The sequence below is a fragment of the Petaurus breviceps genome, unplaced genomic scaffold (assembly GCF_028583685.1).
Source record: "Petaurus breviceps papuanus isolate PSGF00001 unplaced genomic scaffold, PetGlider_PUasm1.0 90919, whole genome shotgun sequence".
NCBI lineage: Eukaryota > Metazoa > Chordata > Mammalia > Diprotodontia > Petauridae > Petaurus > Petaurus breviceps.
In genome coordinates, this window is record NW_027187378.1 from 20,069,718 (window position 1) to 20,091,521 (window position 21,804).

A 21,804-nucleotide genomic window follows, 5' to 3' on the forward strand; every position below is an offset into this window, starting at 1 on the left:
GGTGAAATTTTTATTAAAGTTAAAATATTTAAGATAAAATCAACTGTAAATCGAATCTGGGCTCAGCGAGTAAGAGCACTGGCTCCAGTGTTGGGATGAGCTGGGGATCAAATCCGGGCTCAGATACTTAGCACCACACCCAGAAATAACTGGCCGTGTAACCTTGAGCAAGTTACTTAACCCCGATTGCTTTAAAAAAAAAATTAAAATAAAATAAAATCAACTGTAGGATTAATCTTTTCAATAGTAATTTGGATCAGACAGAATGAGCCCAATTCTCCAACCACATGGGTGAATTAAGTCCTCAGTAATGTATCTTAAGATTCTGCTGTAGGAGGGGAGGCTAGGTGGCACAGTGAACAGAGCACTGACCCTAGAGTCAGGAGGACCCGAGTTCAAATGTGACCTCAGACACTTGATACTTGATAGCTGTGTGAACTTGGGCAAGTCACTTGACCCCAATTGCCCTGCCTTCCCCTTTTAAAGAGCAAAAAAAAATTTTTAGATAAAAGATTCTGCCCTAGGGATGAGGGCAACCCATGTCCTATAAAAAGACCCCAGTTGTGATTCTTCCTTCCAAAAGGAGACAAGTAATGTGTTAGAAAGTAAGAGAATATTCCCCCTAGAAAATTCCCCACCCTCCCATGTAATACTAAAAAGAAATTTCTCCCGAGATCCATTCAATCAATTCAATTAACAGATATTTACTAAGTACCTGCTGTATACTGGGTACCATGCTGGGTATCATGATGTATTCAAGAATGTACAAAACACTATCTTCGACCTAAAAGAGCTTACAATCTAATAACAGAGGTATAGTATATACAGGAGTCTGGTTCAAATGCCTTATTCAGTAGGTGTGTGACCACGAGCAATACTTTTCACTAATCCTTATCTATAAAATTGAAATAGGGCAGCTAGGTGTCGAAGCGGATAGAGTGCCAGGCATGGAGTAAGGAAGACTCGGCTTCCCGAGGTCAAATATGGCCTTAGACACTTACTGTGTGATCCTGGGTAAGTCACTTAACTCTGGTTTGCCTCAATTCCCTCATCTGTAAAATGAGCTGGAGAAGGAAATGGCAAAACACTCCAGTATCTTTGCCAAGAAAACCCCAAACAGGATCGTGCAGAGTCAAACATGACTGAAAAACAACTTAGCACCAAAAATGGAAATAATGTATTACCTAAGGAAGCTAGCTGGTAGTCCAGTGGCTAGAGCACTTCACTGGAGTCTGAAAGACCTAAGTTCAAATCCAGCCTAACACTTAGTAGTAGTTGTCTGTCTCACACCTGCCTTACCAAGTTCTTATGAGGAACAAATGAGATATTTATAATAATTTAAAAAAAAACCACACAGCACAATCCCAGGCACACAATAGGAACTATATGAATGCTTATTCCCTTGCACCCCCACCTCCACCTATAGAAATACTAGATATCATCGTTTTACAGGAATAACTCCAATAAAAACTGCTATGAGTGGTATAAACTACCATAAGGAATTCAGAAATGGAGAGTCTCATTCTAGTTGCTCAGTCATTTCAGTCATGTCAGACTCTTCATGACCCCATTTGGGGTTTTCTTGTCAAATACTGGAGTGGTTTGCCATTTTCTTCTCCAGCTCATTTTGCAGATGAGGAAACTGAGGCAAACAGGGTTAAGTGACTTGCCCAGGATCATATAGCTCATATTTGAGGTCACATTTGACCTCAGGTAGAAGAGTCTTTCAAACTCTAGGCCCCGGCCTCTGTGTACCTTGGCACCACCTAGGACCCAGATTAGATAATCAGGAGAAACTTTGTAGAAGTGGCTTTTCAGCTTGACCTTGAAGAGACCACAGGATTATAGATTTCAAGTTGGAAGGGAAAATAAAAGCCACCTAGTTCAATGCTTTCATTTTACAGATAAGCTCTGCCCAATGTTGCACAGGGAGCAGAACCAGGATTCAAACCCAGGTCCCTTGATTCCAGGTTCAATGTCCTTTCCTCTACCACATAATATAAGGTGTAGAACACCCAGCCTTCATCAGTGAATAAGGCAGCATGAAGACACAGAAAATATATTCAATCTACTGAAATGTATGCATTGAAAAGCAAAATTACACAAATGTTTATTTATGTGTACATAATAAATAAATGATAAACAAAATACAGGAAAAGGAAACATTCAGAAATTCCAAATAACTAAAGTGCTTTTAAACATAAATATAAAAAGACCAAGAATAGGTCTATTCTTATAATACTGCTTTATAGATATTGAAGAATTTTAAAATATTTCCTATAACATTTCACAAAATACTCTACTTTTAGGAGAAAAGGGAGATGGAGAAAATGGCTGTATTTATACAACTTGAATTGTCTAAATTCTGTTATGTCCAATCCCACTTATGAGTTTATAAAATTATTGCATATCAACAAGGAAATAAAAATGTGGTCCAAGCCACATTCATAGTGAAATGAGGAAAGTATCCTGTAGTCCATAAGCCTATGTTGATTTTGTCTCCATTTAAAGACCTATACTTTTTTAAAGATTCAGAATGGGTATTTTGGACCAAACCTCCTGGCATAACAATGTGTTTAAACTGAGTTAAGTGCCCACTACCAGTAAGATGCCTGAGAAACTCTGTACCACCTCTTGCCACCAATTATCTGAAGATTAAGCAAAATTTTCCTCCATTTTAATCAACTCAAGTGCTTTTACTGAACTCTTTCCACTTTAAAAGTAATTTGAAGTTTTTCTAAATTGCTAATTTGTCCTTAGCAGCTTTGAAGCTTAGAATGAAAGTTGAATTGATCTATGGGGTCCTGACTCCATAAACAGAAAGTACAAGTCAATATACTTCATCTTGGGTGATTTTTAACATGTGAAAAATTCTAATGCTAGATATATGTCCACATTGGGAAGGTCCACTGGAAATTATTTTCATTCTGAGGCTCCCTCATTCCTTGTTCCCATTGTCTATTGCCTTATTGATGCACTGATCTTTACTAACATGATCCCAGGATCTAAGACCTTCAGTGTGCTTTCTTTTTCTCCTGTTTTGCTGTCCTGGAGAGATCAATAGCAATGTCTTCTGAGCTGTCCATGAGGTTGACTTTTTCAGAGCTCAGCTGGGGCTCTCCATGCTTTGATTTCAAGTCTTCCTCTGGGTGTTCATAACCCCAGTTTCCTGATACCTTTTCTTCACCTGCTGATTTTCTCGTCACATCCATGGATTTTTTGTGCATCCCTTAGAAAAAGAATAGAGTCTTAGAACTTGGAAATCTTCTAGTCTAAACTGATCATTTTACAGGAGGAAACTAGGGCCCAAATATTTTTAAAAGTCAGCAGTGTTATCATTTTCATCATCATCATCATCATATCAACTAAAATGATGCTATTCAATAAGATAAAGAAAGGTCTTATTATCACGGCTGACTTTACAAATTGATGATCACCTATACAGCATAATTAAAGGGTTATTAGGATGGCTTCTCTGCCCTAAAAACTACTTACTCCAAAATCTAAAATTCTACCATTAAAGATTCATTCCCTTGTACTTTTTAAATTTCCCAGCTTCTTAATTCAAGACCTTTATTTAATTTCCCTGTCCCAAGGCCTTTCTTCTCTGGTAAGATGTTAGCTGAAATAGGTTTGATAAAACAAAAAAGGGGGTCCTTTGCATTTCAATGAGGGATTTTTAAAGTTCAAAAAACTATGAAAATTCAGAATCATGATATTTTAGATATTAGAAATATTTTAAGACTGAAACAAACTTGAAAGATCATATAATCCAACCCCTTTTTATTTTTTTTAAGCAATTGGGGTTAAGTAACTTGCTCAAGGTTACACAGCCAGGTGTTTCTGGGTGGATGCTAAGTGTCTGAGCCCGGATTTGATCCCCCAGGTCATCCCAATACTGGGGCTGGTGCTCTTACTTGCTGTGCTACCCGGCCGCCCCCAACCCCTTCTTTTAAAAAAAAAAATGAAGAAAACTAGACCAGAAAGGTGGCTTTTTCTAAAGTCACAAAGTCAGATGATTGTTGATACTAGGGTAAATATTAAGTCTCCTAATAGGCTTTTTTTTAAGTCATTCATAAAACATATTAATTTATAAATTTTATGCACTTATTGAATTTCCTATTACATAGATGTACCTTACCAAACATAATGAGAAAATCTGGATTTTCCCAAAATTATTCACTTTACACAAAGTGCTTTACCATAGAACTCCTTTAAATAGTAAGCTTCTTTAGTGCACTTAAAACGATATGGTTTTATAACTTCAAGTTACCTTTATCTGTCATATAAAGTATATAGCTCTTTTAATTCTGAAAAATAAATCATTAAGTTTGCCACACAAATTAACATCAAGAGTGTACCTATACAATTAAAGAAAAGAAATTAAAATAATTCAAGGCAAAAGAAATCCTTATAATTAAACATTTTTAAATACAGAAGAGACATTGCATCATCTTAGATAAATTATTCTACCTCTTTTGGTTATTTCTTTATCTCTAAAATGAGTAGATTGGATTGTGTTCTCTAAAATGGCTTCTTTTTTTAAGCTAGGTCTTTTCCAGTGTCACTTTGTCAGAAGCAACACCTATTCAATAATTAAAGGCTAGGTAAGAATGGAGGCTAAAGATGGCCTCGTTTGCCTTTACAAAAGAATCATTCTGGGAGGGAAGACACACAGCTGAACTCCTATGTCTCTGGAGGAGAGAGTGAGGCTGAGGACTTTGCCCAGCCCTGACTCACTCAAATCCAATTTACTTACAAATCAAGACATCACACTCCTGATATCATTGGTCCTCTTTGAGAAGGAAGGATGAACAACAACAACCAAGTGACCGCTAATTCTAGACTTTTAGGATTATTTCACAAGATACTTTGCTTAAATTCAGTGGATGGTTCCTGAATGCTTCACTATCAATCCAACTATCATTTTATAAATGCATGCAATCTGCAGGGCAATTTTTAGATATATACATTATTTTTCTTTTGTAAATCCTACCTAAAATAGTTTTAGTAACATCAGCTATTCAATATGTAACAAGTTCTTTCTTACCAAGTAGCCATGGAGCACAGGAGCCCACCAACCCACTCTTGGCAGAATTGATGATTGATTCAGGGAGTGGTATGGAATGTCTCACCATGGCACCATAGAGACCATACTCTGCCATGACACTGCTCCTACCCCAACATTTTTCTCTCTTCCTCCATTTGGCTCTTCTATTTTGAAACCAGACCTAGTTTAGTATTGGAAAGGAACAAATAAAGCATTCCAGGAAGAAGACAAAGGAGGGAAAAAACACATGAAGATGAATGAAAGTCTGTTTTATCTGTATATGGAGTTCATCTTTAAATGGAGTAAAATAACCCCAGTTAAATTAAAATAGATTAAATAACAAAGAAACTTTTTAGAAGAGATATCTAAAATAACAATTCTGGCTGAAAAGTGATTGTCAATTAAAGTGGTAGCCATTTTCTCTGGAATATGTGTACAGCCTAAGCAGAAAAGAAAAATAGGGTTGATAATATGAAATATATTTTCCAATATATTAACATTTTTAAAGAATAATTTGCTATTTTTCAGTTTTGTTGCTATTCTTGGTTTGGAAGACTTTCTTGGGAAAAGGAACATAGAAATATCAATTTGACTGTTGTTGATGTTGCATATTAAAAATTATTCTTTTTTTTTAATCTAATTGAAGATTCCAAAGAAGTATCTCACAGGAAGCAAAATTAAGAGCCCTGGTCTGGGCATTGTGTTGATCAGATAAAGGTACCTTTAACTGGGCTCAAACTTGAAGAACTACAATAATAAGGACTCCAAGACATTATTTATAAAGGAAGAGATCAGTATTCCTAGAGATCTAACCTTAATATCTGCTAAACTCCAGGTATTAAACTATACCTGTGTGCTTGTATCTATCTTTAGAACATGTTAAAAAGTGGGAATGTGGGCGGCCAGGTGGCTCAGCAAGTAAGAGCATGGGCTCCAGTATTGGGATGACCTGGGGATCAAATCTGAGCTCAGATACTCAGCACCACACCCAGAAATAACTGGCCGTGTAACCTTGAGCAAGTTACTTAACCCCGATTGCTTAAAAAAAAAAAGTGGGAATGAGTTATATTTGTGTGTGTATTTAAGGAGATATCTGTGTATTTTAATCTGGAAAAGGAGAACATAAACTCAAATACCTGTATTCTGTCTTCTGGAAGCTCAGTTTTTAGAGCTAACATTTCCCTGGCATACACATCTGGATAATGTGCCTCATTGAAAGCCTTTTCCAATTCTTCCAGTTGGTGAGCAGTGAAGACTGTCCTGCAGAAAACATGCATATGGGTATGTAGGTATGGGAGAAAACTTAGCTCTTCTACCTATGTTGTATTCTTTCCTCCCTCAACCCTTCCCAATTCCCCTCCATTAAAAAGCAAGTAATTCATCCTCTCATCCACCAAGTGTCCCTGCTGAAATCTTTTCTTGCACTAGACAAGATTTCTTGAAAATTCTAGAGGTTTAATTCTTAGGTTCTCTTCAATGAGTTCCATTCTATTATTCCAGAGATCTTGTGTAAGATAACAAAAAAAACCCAACCCCTCAAACCTTCTTCTAAAAATACTGTAAAAAGATGGTCCATGTCTTCTGAAGCAGATATCATTCCTACCATTCTCCTAAGAGCTGTTTTAATTCTTTTCAAAATAATGCTTGTGTCTTCCCCATTGTAAACTGAAATATTTACACCCAACCCAGGCTCTGGCTATGTCTATGAGGAATTACAATATTAAGAACTCCAAAAAGTCATTTATAAAGGAAAAGAGAACAGTGTGTGGCATTCAACTATACCTATGTCGTCGCTTTTTCCTCTTAATATGTGATGTGGGTGTCTTCAGTTCATTTTTGTCTTCAGACAGACTGTCCTCATCTATTAACATTTGGAGAAAATAAAAAAATATATGCTTTAAATTTGAATTATTGTTCAGATTGTTATGTACATGTTGTGATTGTATATATTACAATTATTAACTAGACAAAAGAACCAGGACACTGTAATCTGTCTCTGTTCTATATATGTATATATATATATATATATGTGTGTGTGTGTGTGTGTGTGTGTATATGTATATATATATATATATATATGTATACATATATAGAACCGAGACAGATATCTATTTATAGATACAGAATTCTCATGGAGGTCTCAGTTTCCAGGTATTCCTCCCAAAGGAAGTAGAGTCTTGGCCTGATTTGGTTGTCCTGGATAATTCTAAAGCAAAGAAAATTCAACCTGCTCAATCAGGAACAATAACTAGTTTTGGTCCATAAGTGACTGGACCCCTCTGGAGGAAGTGACTCCCTGGGTATTATTGCCCTGGGTCCAGGGCAATAATACCCAGGGAGTCACTTCCTCCAGAGACCTCAGTCCTTCACACCTTAAACCAGGTATTGATCCACCAACCAATTTGGAATCCCTTTACTGGCCCCATCCCCAGAGTTCCCATAACTGGCCCCAACAACTCTTCTTGGCTCTAACTTTCTCTTTCCAGCTTTCATCTGTGTGCAGGTATGTCTCTCTGGGTATGGATTGCCCACAGTTCTGGAGTGATAGCACTGATTTGAAAAAAGTGCTTGCTGAAAAAAAAAATCTTCTATACCATTCCACCCAAGGGCATGATTTAATAATGACAATAATAACCAGAATTTATATATTTCTTTAAGGTTTGCAATGCACTTTGTAAATATTATCTCATCTGATATAACCTTATCACATTTGAAAACCCAAGTAATTAGGTGCTATTATTGTTCTCATTTTGCAGATCAAAAAAAAACAAAACAAAACTGAGGCAGACAACAGTTAGGTGACTTGCCCAGAGTCACACAGCAAGTAAGGTCCAAGACTGTATTTAAATTCAGCTCTTCAGCTTTATCCACTGTGCCACCTACTATCCTTTTGTCTGGCTATCAAGTTGAAGAAAAGCAAGGGAAGGAAGCAGAGGCAGTCAGACAGCATGTCATAGGGGAAAGAACATTGGATTTGGATTCAGAAGACTTAATATAGCATAGTGAAAAGAACATGAGATTCAGGCACAGAATTTCAGTATCTGAGAGGTAGAAGGGACCTTGGAGGCTATTGAGACCAACCTTTACTTGAGGAAGAACCCCTCCCACCCAAGTGGCCACCCAGACTTTGCTTCATGAAGGGAATCAGAGAACCCGGGCTCAAATCCTTGTTCTGCTCCTTACTACCTGTGTGCAAGTTATCTTCCCTTTCTAGGCTTTAATTTCCTCAACTATAAAATAAAAGATCTGAGCTAGATGTTCTCTTCTAGCCCTAAATCCTATGAAGAAAAAGTGTCCTTATTTCCATCCTATACCCATGTAGGCACAAACTTTTCAATCCAGTCATCTACTCTTTTCTCAGTGAGAAAACAGTAAAGTCACTGAATTTTCTTACATCTTATCAGATAAAGCTTACATATTGAAAGATCTACAAAGAAAGCATTCCACTTGTGTGTCTCTCCTGGGGAAATTATGAGACCCTCTAAATGGAATTTTTAGACTCTCCTTAAAGCCCTAGCAGAATAGTGAATGTTAAGGATTGGGGGGAAGCCAAGGACAGCAAGGAATGAAATAGATGTGTGAGCAAAAGGTACCAAAGTAAAGACACAGGTAAAGACAAAATCCTATCATGGTGGTTGTTGTTATTTTTTAAAATCTCCCTTGGGATATAGGAATTTATCAATGTAAGAATTCCTTCCACTAATACAAATCAGAAACTGTTTCTGCAGTCATAGATAGCTGCCTTAGGCATGAAGAAGTTACGTGGGTAACTTGTCCATGTTCAAGTAGCTAATAATATGTGCCAGGGGCAGAATTCGAACTTGGGTCTTCAAGTTTACAAAGTTATTATAGAATAGGAGAATTAACTCAAATGATGAAGGAATTAGGTATGGAAGAACTGCCACATGTAAGGGAAAGAAGCAATTTATTATGGGATTTATCATAAGTACCAGTGTAATTAAGCAAGTAGCTGTATTAATAGTAAGAGTATAAGGAATGCAAGGGCTGCTTCCTTTTCCTGGCTCTGAAAAGTCAGGACTTTCAGAGGAGAGAGTGGTTGTTAGCAGAGGATTGCCAAAAGACAGGAGAGGGAGATCTTCTGACCCTGGTAGTCTGGAGGAGTTCAGCACACAAGCCTGCTCACTTCCCTAACCCTGACTAACATCAATTTCCCCAGGTCTCATGACCCTACTTGGGGGACACACAGCCTTGCTCAGAAAAAGAAGCATCAAACAAAGCTGGGTGCTGGCCTAGACTAAGGATTTCTGGACTCAGAGACTGAAGCTAAAATGAGAAACAGTTAAAATTTGTGTTTCTCTGAGGGATCTTGACCTCAGACTCCTAGGGGAGCAGAGAGGGGAAGTGCAAAAATACATTTTCACTCCCGGAGGGTCTCCAGCCCCAGAAGGGGAAACAAGTTAGACTCCAGGTAGGGGTTAGAGAAAAAAATGTATGTGGCAAGATCATGAGGGAGAATAGTAGAGCCTAAGGAGGGAGAGAGAAAAGGTTGCAGGATTTAAATACCCCTAAATGGGTGTCTTTGATTTAGATCTCTGGGAGATATTAAATGATCCACGATTCTATTTCAGGTGAAAAAAACAAGGTTAAGTGACATGTCCAAGGTCACATAAAGAGTAGATTCGGGATTTGCACTCAGGTCCTCTGAATACAAATCCAGAGTTCCTGTCACTGTAACAAATTGGTTAGTGCCCCTAAATAGAACTGGCTATTTTCCCTCTCTTTCTGGATATTCTACCCTTTCCCTAGATCTGGGAAGAAGAGAAACAGAAATTTGCCAAAAATTGAAACTAGGGAAAATGCATCTTTCCTCTCAAAATGACGAAAGTGAAGGGGGTGCAGAGCAATTGTAAAAACTGTTGTGGAAAAGGGTTGTTTGTTTTTTTTTAACCATTTAGACCCTAGGCTGAGAAGAGAAGCCTAGAGTGAATGAATGGTCTCAGGGGAGGCATGCACAAGTTACCCGAAAAGCTTTCCTTGGGCTTCTCAGAACCCAGCAGGTATCGCTGGTGATGCTCGTGATGTTGGTGATGGGGGTCCGGTCCCCGGGACTGCAGGAAGGGGATGTCCGTGAGCAGCAGGCAGGGGGTCCCACCAGTCGGGGGCTGCTGCGCTGCGAAGCCACAGAAGAAGCCCAAACCTAAGGGCAAGGAGCCCCCAGGCAGAGAGGTCCCCCCGACTCCAGCTCCAGCCCCAGGACCTGGCCCCAGCCCAGCCCCAGAGGGGACCTGGCATCCTGAGCCAGCCCCGGGACCACTGGGAGGCTGCAACTCTGCCTCCAAGCCCAGCAAGTCATTGATGGCAAAGCCTTTGGATCGTAAACTGAGAGAAGCCTTCTCATGTCCCGGGCCAATGGGCACCAACGCCTTGCCCTTGGTTTTGCCATCTGAGCTCGCATCTCGGCCGGTCATGGCTTCGCCCTCCCCTTCTGGGCTTGTCTGTTTGGGGTAGCTTCTGCAGGATCCCGAGCACAGATGGAAGAAGAGCGAAGTCTGTCCAGAGCTTTTTATCTGGGTCCTGGGGCCAGTGAAGCAGGGCAGTGGGTGGGGAAGGCGCTTGGCTTCCAATCAGCTCGGGGAAGGGTCCTGTCGCCTTAGGGGCGTCCGGTGCTTTCAATTCCAGAAGATTAATTACTCCCAATTTCCCTACAATCTGATAATGCACCTTCCCTTCCCTAGCTCAATTCCCAGCTGCTTCGCCCCTCAGCTCCCAGCTACTACCTCCCCTTCGGAATTCCCATCCCCCTTTCCCAGGGTTACTTTTTCCTTACTTTCCTTTTCCTTCCCCTTACAAGTTCCCCTGCCCAGCTGTCATCTCCTTTCTGTCCCTTCAATCTGTCCAGGCCAAACCCGCCCCTCCTCCTACAAACACTTCAGGCTTGGGTAGTGGGAAATGGGGGTGGGGTGGGGGTGGAGTTTCACTTAATTTTACCTCTTCGAAAGAGGTAGTTCTACAAGCAGTTTAAAGTCCAACCCCTCCTCTCCCTGGGACTCACATCTTGCGTTCTCTTCTAAGACCTCACTCTCAATCCCCTCGGGTTTACAGGGCCTCAGTGCCAAGCCTTTGCTCAGGCTATTCTGATAGGAAACCGTTAAAGCCAGATTTACTGGGCTCACTAGCTCTCTCTCCGCCCGCCCCCCTTAAAAATCCCCCAAAATATCCCTAGCTGTTTCCGCCGAGATGTTCATCTCTCTGTCTCCCCGAGGGGAAGGAGGTGGTGGGTGGGTTTCTCTCACTTAGCTCTCTCGCTCCCGAAGCGAAACTGGGGCTTGCTGATTTGCACAACTCTCCGCTGTTCGCAACGCTGAGATTTTGTCTTACTTCAGTTAGTTGGGTCGTTCTCAGTCAATTCTTCCCCAGACCCCAGAAGCTAACGAAAGGGGAAGCAGGGTACGATAGGGTTAAACTGAGAGTTGGGGAGCTTGTGAGCTCCCTGCATCCCAGCTCCTACACCCTCAGGCTATCTGGGGTTAAGTCGAACTTTTCGCGCCACCTCTAGCTTGTTTTTCAAGAGGGGCACACTCCATTAGTGCCTGCACTCTCATGGGCCTTTCGAAAACCCCCATGTTTAGAGGATTTCGGAGAAAGAAAAATTCGAAAACCTCAAACTTTTTTTATTCCTACACGTTGTTATCTGCACACGTGCCACTTCATAGAAAAACATGATTTTCAAATAAGCCTAATCATTCTGTCCTCCAGTATTTGCAATAGCCTAATTGGTCTTGGCAAATCTCTCCCCACTCTAATACAACCTCTCCACACAGCTGCCAAAATGTTGTCCTAAAGCTTAGTTCTGATCATGTCATCATCCCTTTACTCAATACACTCCAGTGACTCCTTATTATCTTTTGATTGGAATAAAAACAAACTCCTATTGAGAATTTAAACCTCTTTATAACCTTTTCCTTCAAACCTTCCCAGTGTTACATGTTACTCTTCTCCTCTCCTCAAATCTGTCTGTCTGTCTCTCTGTCTCTCTCTCTCTCTCTGTCTGTGTTTCTCTCTTCCTCTCTCTCTCCCTCTCCCTCTCCTCTCTGTTTCTGCCCTTCCTTCCTTCCTTCCTTCCTTCCCTCGAATAGCTCTATTTTGTATCTCTTTCCCAAAGCCTAGAAGCTTGCCCTCTGAAGAACTGAACAGGAATATAATGGAATTTTATGTAAGACAATGTGGACAAGTTCAAGTTTCTTTCCTCTGTTGACTTCTTAGCTTTCATCTTACTGACACTCTACCTACTCTCCACCCCATGGTGGAGGCACTAGTAGTTGCCCCCACCCTCAACTCTGCAACCAAAGAAGAGAGAAGAGAATGTGTTGTGTAACCTTCTCCTTGTCCAAAAGGGACTCCAATCTGATTCAGTCCATCAGATCCCAGCTCTTGCACCTGGATTGAAATTCTCTGCTTCATCTGTTTATGCAAACGATTTACAAACAGCTTACATCGACTACTTTAAAGTAGATCTCTCTTTTCCCCCACCTCCCTTTTTTTTTTTTTTGGTACTTTTCTGCTAAACATGCAGATTAAACAAGGGCCTTCTGATAAAGATAATTACAAGAGGACTAGTATTAACTTTACATTATTAAAGAAAGACCCAAATCTCCCTTTGCAAGCTGTTCCTGGGATTAGAAAAACAATAACTTTCATTTGGGATAATTGTAATTTGAATTGCTTGGGTTTAGGGTTGGCTTTTGACGATTATGTTTGGCCTGAAAGGGAGGCAGGAATTTCTTTTGAGAAGCTTTACTTTACCGTGTTCAGGTGTAGAGATGCAATCAGGTCCCTGCCATCAACTCTTAGAGAAATGTCAGAAACCTAATTATTTGATTTTTTTCCACCCAAGTTTTGCGTTACTTTCGGCAGCAGATAAACTATGACCAAATTATTATTTAAAGCCACAACTCTTTAGATGAGTGATGTGACATAGTTCAGTTTAAGCAGGCGGGCGTGCATACTCCGGTGGCTGTTCTGGGTGAATAGTAAACCTTATCAGTCTTAGCTAGTATCAGACACGGACTTCGAGAAATGCCCCAGAAATACTACCTGAGGAAACAGAACCCACTACCAGGGGAACGTGGGCTGGGGCATTTCACTCGTAGGTGGGGACACAAAGGTTTGGTTTTCCTTCCTTTGAGGCATCTAAATCATCAAAGAAAACAGTCTGCAGATGTCCAGCGATGTAAGTCCCCTTCCCGGGACCCCGAGTCGAGTCACTAACCAATTCGTTGGTGACTTTAAACTAGTCACGTCCTTTCCCTGAGCTTCAATTTCACCTACCCTAAAATGAGGACGATGGATTAGGTGCTTTCAGTGGTCCTTTGGAGTTCCCATTGCCTATGCCTTTGTTTTACGTCGGTTATCACAGATGCAGCTCATCCCGGCCGCTCCCTGAGGGGAGGAGGGAAGAAGAGAGACAGACACAGAGAACGGGACCCAGACATACCGAGAGAGAGAGATTTCTGTATTCATACCATCTTTTCCTGTCTTTTCCCACCCACGCCCCCCACCCTTTTACGAGGTAGCGCTTCTCCCAGCCGGCTCCCTAAGAGCTGGGCAGAGAAAGCCGAACACATTCACTTTTCAAGTTGCACTGGATTCCAGTCCAAGTGAGAGGAGACTTTCACTGTTAAACTAAGAGCAAATCTCTTACAGAAATTGGAAGTGCTAATCCGGCCACCAACCCCCAACAAATTTCCCGTCCGGCCCGATGTTAGTGGCTAAAACCCTAATTTTTTGACATCGCCCAGAATCAGCTTAATTTTAGCAGTTTACGCGAAGGCTCAGCTGCCGCCAGGGATGATGAAGCTTTTAACTATGCATATGGTGGAGTCATTTGGAAAGTTTGGGATAAAGCGTTTATAATTGCTCGTAATCAGTTTAGGGAAACATAAAAGCCGAAAACGCGGAGAAAGCCTGCTACAGAGGAATAGGAATAAGAGTTTAAATCCCTATGTATTCTAAATAGTTGCCTGGGCTACTTCCTGGCCACGTGCGCGGATTGAGGATTCGCGCTGGGCACCCAGAGCAGAGAGAAGACAGAGGGTGGGGAATAGGTGATGGTTTTATTTTTGGTCCCAGTTCCACTTACACCGCAGGCGCCTTCTCCAGAAATTGGGATCACTCCTTCGGCCAAAGCACAACACATGCACCTGCACACCCCAAAACTGCTTGTGCATTTTTTTATTTGATTTTGTTTTATTTTATTTTGGAATAAATCTGTTAAGGAATATCTTGATCTATGCTCATCAGATAGGATTATCTGGGATTAAACTAATCAGTAAATGTTTCTCCGCTCATTATTTTCTAGGGAAGATTTTCAACCCCATTCTCCAACGCCAACGATTATTAATCCCCTAAAGAATATGGCATTTTAAAAATCACTTTTCGTTCTAATTTCTTAGTCCAGGCCCACCCCCAGGGCTGACCCTCGGAAGAGAATGAGCCTTCCCGGTGAATGCTGCTGAAAGCCAATATTATAAACTGACCATCTACTCCAGACCTGAAGGCTCCATAGGAGTCACAAATGTCCTAAATCAAAACCCAAGGTTCCTTACACCTTCTGGGCCTATCGGTTGCTAAATTCACTGCAATCACTAGGCCTCCAATCAAAGACAGAATCACAGGTCTTAGGAATCCCGGAGGAAAGTCTACTTAACCTGTGGGGGAACCAAACTCTACTCATGAGTAGATGATCATCGGACTTTCAGCGCCTGAAGACTGACAGTGACGAGTATCTACTACTTTCTCATTCTACCTCATTCTACTGGAGGCAAAATTTTAATGGTTAGGAAATTTTCCTTCCATCAAATCCAAATTGGAGGGCAGCTTGTTGTATTCTAGTTGCCTGAGACATATATTAGGGAGGAGGAGAGCAGTTTGAAAATAAAAATATGTTTGTTTAATTGGGATGGCACTGAATATATAAATTTGTTTGGGTAAAATTGTCATTTTTATTATATTGGCCCTGCCTACCCATGAACAATTTATATTTCTCCAATCATTTAAATCTGATTTTATTTGTATAAAAAATATTTTGTAATAGTTCCTGGGTTTGCTTTGGCAGGTATATGCCCAGGTATTTTAAAAACTGTCTAGAGTTACTTTTAAAGGGGTATCTTTTACTATCTCTTTCTGCAGAGTTTTGTTTGTGATTTATAGGGATGCTGACAATTTGTGTAGATTTATCCTGATACTTGGCTAAAATTGTTTCAACTACTTTTTAGTTGAATCTTTGGGATTTTCCAAGTAGATTTGCAGTTTCATGTGCAGTCATCTTTTTTATTATTATTATTATACTGTTATGGAAATGCTTCTTTTGTTCCACAAATTAAAAATAAAATAATTTTTAAAAGAAAAAGATATGTTGGAGAGAGATTGTGGGAGATCTTAAATGCCAGGTGGAGAAGCTTATATTTTATCCTGGGGAAAAAAAGGAACTGATGAATGTTTTTGAGTTGGGAAAGTGATATGATAACACCCAGGTATTAGACAGGTTATTTTGGAAACTGATTGGAGGATGGATAGGAAGCAATAGAGCATAAAGAGGCAACAAAGCCTGTTGAGAAGCCAATGTAATAGTTGAAATGACAGGTGATAAGGGTACAAACTAGAGACATAGTAGGGGGAGATTTGGAAATAATTGTGAACCTAGAAGCAATAAGATTTAATGACTGATTGAATGTAGTGGGTGAAAAAGATGGAAGAAGCAAAGAAGACTTGGCAAGGCTGACCATCAACAACCATAGAGAAAAAGCAGAGAGAAGAAGATTATGAGTTCAATTTGGGGCATGTTGAGTTTAAGATGCTAGCAGGATATCCAGAAAGAAACCTCCAGCAAGTGGCTGGGAAAATGTAGTTCAGAAAGAGAGTAGTTAGTACTAGATATATAAATTTGAGAGTCATCTGTGAAGAGATGATAATTGAATGCATGGAAATTGTTGCTATTATTAAGCGATAGAATATAGCCAACATAAAAAAGAAAATCTATGACAGATTTTAGGAGACACTGTCCTGATAAAGGGAGGGAGGAGTACCGTGTTTCCTCGATAATAAGACACTGTCTTATTATTTTTTTTGGACAGAAAAACACCAGAGGGCTTATTTTCAGGGGAGGGCTTATTTTAATGAACATTGACAGCAATTTTAATAAACAGGTAAATGTGAACAAAAAAATGTACCTTTATTCAATAAGCAAATCACTGGGGAAGAACAGGATGAAGCGCTCACTGCTGCAGCTCTGATTGGATGCAGCTCGGAGCGCAGCGTGCGTTTCACGGGGGAGTGGGGGGGACAGTGCACACAGTGGGTACCGTAATGTAGCGTGTAGCGCAGGGGATCACCTTCACTACAGTAGCAATCTCAATAGGGCTTATTTTCGGGGGAGGGCTTATTTTAGAGGAATCTTACACAGTAAGAGGAGGGCTTATTTTCGGGATAGGTCTTATTATCGGGGAAACACGGTATGTAGAAATAGTGAAAGGAACTGAATAGGAGGTGTGTAAAGAGATGAGAATGGTCTATGGCATGACAGGCAAAGGCACTGAGTATAACAATAATAATAGCTAGCATTATTTAGTGACTTACAGTTTTTAAAGTTCCCCATATAATCTCATCTGATCCTCACAAAAATTCTGGGTTAAAAAGTACCACAAGTATATAGTATTATCCCTATTCTACAGATGAGGACACTGAGATTAACATATTAAATAATCTACTTGTGCTCCTATAGCTAATACATAGTAGAGGCAAGATTCAAACCCAGGTCTTTCTGACTACTAAACCTCAAAGAAACGATGCAGTCATAGAACTTAATTCGAACAAAGAATCTGTGCCTGCTCGGTTTCTAATTGCTACAAGGAATGGGGAGGGAGAAAGAGGGAGAAGACATTGTCTAACAAAGTCAAGAGAAGTGGAATTTCTGTCAGAATTTGTTTAGATACACTTTCCTTTGAGCTTGTTAACAATTTTAGCTTCAAGATTGAAACATATAATGTATCTGTGGATGGACAGCTACTGACATTTTCTAACATTCATCAATTAATATAGACCAGTTGTTTGCTGATATGTATAACTATTTGCATATCAATACCAGCTGAAAAATAGAGTCCATTGTTTCTGACTTTTCCAACCCTAGACTAGAGGTACCCTAAGAAGAGAACTGCCCCTCCCTTTTTATGTGCTATGTTCCCCCATGACAATGGGGAAGGGGACCTAGAATGTAAGCTCCAAAGAGAAGGAACTATTTTTTTACTTATTTATATTCCCAGAGCTTAGCACAGTACCTGGTACATGGTAAGGGTTTAATAAATGCTTATTGAATTGTTGGCAAATTTTAGGAATCTTGCCACCCCATTAAACTACTGTCATAGATACTTTTCCATTTTACTATTAAACTCCTAGAAAAGGAGGTAAAATAAAATGGCAGATTGAGAACCAGTATTTTTGCCCAGCTCACCCAACATATCTCCTCTGCAATAACCTAGAAAATATGCTAGACTAAATTCTGGTCAGGAAAACCAAGAAAATTTCACAGTGAGACATTTTTCTAAACCATGGCATCTCAGGAAGATAGAGAGGTCTGAAAACACTTGGACTGGGGGGTAAGTATTCTAGCATCCAGGGATGGTAACAAGCTGAGACTGAAGACCATGGCTGTAAGCACTGGGGCAGACCAAGATCTCAGGGGTTCCATGAATGAGTACTAGGAATAGGAACACATGCCAACTGTCAGCTCTGTCACCCATTATCCAGTTCCTAATTACCCTTCCAGGGCAAAGAGAGATCTTTGTTGAGTATGGAATAAGGAACTCATTACAAAAACTTAGCTCTAAGCAACAGCTGAAGGGAAGACTCAGTTCTAACCTTCAACTCTGAATTTCTGTGGAATAACTAGCGCAGGAAACCAGATCCAAAAGGGAGTCCAGAAGCTCAATCACTCTGAACTTCCCAGTGGGATAACAGAACAGTAAATGAGTCTAGCAGCAGCTTATTCAAGCACTCACAATCCAACAAATCCAAACCTGGGTCAGGAATTTGCTGAGCTCATACCAGACAAGCAGTAACAAACCTTTCTCCAAATCACATCACCTTGTAAGCACTGAAAATTTGCAGGTCTCCCAAACAGAGCTGTGAAAACAACAAAAGGACATAAAAAGACAGAAGCTCAGACCAGACATTCCTCCTCCCCACACCCAGCAATGAGCAGAGTCCAAAGTCAAGAAGTGGGCTGGAAGAATGAACAAACAAAAAAAGAACACCACCATAATGAGCTACTATGGTGACAGGGAAGTTCAAGATACAAAAGCAGACGAAGAGAATGATTTGAAAACATCTACAAGCAAAACCTTAAATAAAAATGCAGATTGGATACAAACCCAACAAGAATTCTTAGAAGAGTTAAAGAAAGAGATAAAAGGGGGTGGCCAGGTAGCATATCGAGTAAGAGTCAATATGCTCCAGTGTCGGGATGACCTGGGGATCGAATCTGGGCTCCAACACTTAGCACCACACCCAGAAATAACTGGCCGTGTAACCTTAAGCAAGTTACTTAACCCTGATTGCTCATAAAAAAAGAAAGAAAGAGATAAAAGGAGCAAAAAAAAAGACTTAGAAGAACAAATAAGAGCAATAAAAGAAAAATATATGAGAACTATGTGAGAAAGTTATGGAAAGAGAATTAATAGCTTTGTAAAAGAGGTCTAGAACATTACTAAAGAGAATAACTCCTTAAAAATTAGAATTAGTCAAATGGAAGCTGCTATCTCCATGAGACATCACAAAATAATAAGATAAAGTCAAAAGGCTGAAAAAAATGAAAGAGAATGTGAAACAACTGACCTGGAAAATGGATTAAGGAGAGATAATTTAAGAATCATTTGACTACCTAAAAACCATGAACATAAAAGGAGCCTAGACATCATATTCCAAGAAATTATGAAGGAAAACTGCCATATAGTAGCTTTTAGAATCAGCTAGAAAATTAGAAATAGAAAGAATCCACCAGTCACCTCTTGAAGAAAACCCCCAAATGAAAATTCCCAGGAATCATTATAACAAAATCCAGAGCTCCCAGGCCAAGAATAAAATTCTTCAAGTAACAAGAAAGAAGAATACAAGTATTCTTTCTGAACCTGAACCCAAAGCAAAGTCAGGATCACAAAAGATTTAGTGTCACCATAAAGGAAAAGAGGATCAAGATCAAGAACCACACAGTTAAGAATAACATCCAGCAAAACTGAGTATAACCCTACTTAGGGAAAATATAATTTAATTAAACAGAGGGCTTTCAAATATTCCTGAAGAAAAGACCAGAGCTGAATAAAAAAAATTAACATTCAAACACAAGACCCAAGAGAAGCATAAAAAGGTAAATAGTGAGGGGACTAAACAAAGTTAATCTGTTTGCACTCATATAAGAAAAGGATATTTGTAACCACTGAGGAATCTTAGAGAGAGTCTAATTAGACAGAGGGCTTAAATGTGTTCCTATAATGTAAGGATGATCTCAAAAGAAAAATGGTAGTATGAGAAAGAGAGATGAACTTGGAGAAGGGGAAAGGAAGAGGAAGATGGAGAAAATTATCATATAAATAGGATATGCAAAAAAAAGAGTTAATACAGTGGAAGAGGCAGTGAGGATAGAGAAGTGGGCAACACTTGAATCTCACTCTCCTTTGAACTGGTTCAGTGAGGGAAAACTAAACATACACAATCAGTTGGGTACAGAAATTCATCTCACCCAACAGGGAATTAGAAGGGAAATGGGTTAAGAGAAAGAAGAGGGAAATAAGTAGTAAAACAGGGTAAAAAGAGAAGGATACATCTAAGAAAATAAAATGAAGGGAAATATATAGTTAGAAATCATAACTATAAACATGAATGGGGTAAACTCACTCATAAAATAGAAAAGGATACCAGAATGGATTAGAAATTAGTATCCAACAATATGCTATTAATAAGAAACACACTTGAAACAGAAAGATACATGTAGAGATACAATAAAGGGCTGGAGAAGAAGTTATTTCTTCAGCTAAACTAAAAAGGCAGTGGTGGCAATCATCTCAGATAAAGCTAAAGCAAATTAGACCTAATTAAAAGAGACAAACAAGGAAGATACGTTTTGCTTAATATAATATAAATAGTGAACATATATGTACCAAATGGCATAGCATCTAAATTCTTAAAGGAAATGTTAAATGAGTCACATGAGGAAATAGATTCTAAAACTAAGTATATTAATAGGGTCTTCAATTAACCTCTCCCAGATCTAGATAAATCTAACCATAAAACAAATAAGAAAGAAGTTAAGGAGATAGTAGAATTTTAGAAAAGTTAGATATGATAGACTTCTGGAGAATATTGAATGGGAATAGAAAGGAGTATACCTTCTCAGCTGTAGGTAGCACCTCTACGAATATTGAACATGGGAATAAAAACACCACAAGTGCAGAAAACCAGAAATATTAAGTATACCCTTTTCTGACCATAATGCAATAAAATCATATTTAATAAAGAGCTTTTGAAACAGAGATTTAAAGTTATTTATAAACTAAATAACATAATCTTTTTTTAAAAGCAATAGGGGTTAAGTAACTTACTCAAGGTTACATGGCCAGTTATTTTTGTGTGGGTGCCAAGAATCTGAGTCCGGAACCAATCCCAGGTCTCCTGACAGTGGGGCTGGCACTCTTACTCACTGCGCCACCTGGCTGCCCTAAATAACCTAATCTTAAAGAATGAGTGTGTCAAAGAACAAATCATAAAGATAATCAATCATTTCATTAAAGGTAATGACAATAATAAGACAACATACCAAATTTGTGGGATGCAGCCAAAGTAGTATTTGGGGAAAATTTTCTATTTCTAAGCAATAGAGCAGACTAGGTATACAATATCATTATCATCATCATCAAAACTAAGATTATGTAGTGCTTACTGAAACGACAAGCACCCTAGCACACCCAGGATGTCTGCTAGCACAGGTTCTTTGATCTACTTTTCTAAAGGAAAGCAACTTTAAAGGGGCCAACAACCTTACTTTAATTACATACACACATATGTGTATACATATTATATATACATATGCATATACATATACATAAACATATATTCACTTAGTTCAGGTGGGAAAAGTTAGCACCCTGAACTTCAGAGATAATACAAACAAATTACTAGCAGAAAAAAATACAGAGAGAAAAAAGTAACACAAATAGGGCTTCTAGCAGTCTGACCAAAGCTACTAAAGATATGTATATACATACATAGTTACTGGAGAGAGAAGCACCAACATCTGGATTTTCAAAGCCAGGGGGTTCCTCAACAGCTACCCAGAGTCTTTTCTGGCCAAATCACAAGAACACTCTTCCAAAGACTGACCCCTCCCAAAGTAAAACCTCACCTCATAGCATATATACCCCAGAGGGCATTACAGCCCTCATAAGCCACTAACTAATTACAAAGTAACAAAAGGTGTGAACCTTCCTGAAAAACAAGCCTCCCCTAATCAAGCTCCTCCTGTTGGGTTCCATGTGAGGCCTATTAATGGGTGGGGGAAGATCTTCAACTCTCATTAACATTACACTTACCTAGTGCCAGGCACTGTGCTAAGCACTTTCCAATTCTTATCTCATCTGAGTCTTACAACAACCCTAGGAGGTAGGTGATACTATAATCCCCATTCTACAGCTAAGGAAACTGAGGTCAACAGAAGTAAAGTGACTTACCCAGGGTCACACAGCTACTAA

The 21,804-nt window shown here is 39.5% G+C and overlaps 1 protein-coding gene across 1 annotated transcript; it reads right to left on the reverse strand.

The window, feature by feature from the left end:
- Nucleotides 1-2,077: 2,077 nt before the first annotated feature.
- On the reverse strand, nucleotides 2,078-10,479 carry VSX1 (visual system homeobox 1). The gene is made up of 5 exons (XM_069075538.1): nucleotides 10,032-10,479; nucleotides 6,833-6,911; nucleotides 6,187-6,310; nucleotides 5,051-5,231; nucleotides 2,078-3,229 (listed from the first exon to the last, which is right to left on the reverse strand). Exons 1-5 carry the CDS (start codon nucleotides 10,477-10,479, stop codon nucleotides 3,015-3,017), a joined length of 1,047 nt encoding a protein of 348 aa, XP_068931639.1. The 3' UTR covers nucleotides 2,078-3,014.
- Nucleotides 10,480-21,804: the final 11,325 nt, after the last annotated feature.

Coding starts and splice junctions, on each gene's coding strand:
- VSX1 (XM_069075538.1), bottom strand. CDS start 10,479: ATGACCGGCCGAGATGCGAGCTCAGATGGCAAAACCAAGGGCAAGGCG. Junction 5,232..6,186: donor TTCCAGAAGACAGAATACAG/GTATTTGAGTTT, acceptor ATACTAAACTAG/GTCTGGTTTCAAAATAGAAG. Junction 3,230..5,050: donor CTGTGCTCCATGGCTACTTG/GTAAGAAAGAAC, acceptor TCTTTTTCTAAG/GGATGCACAAAAAATCCATG.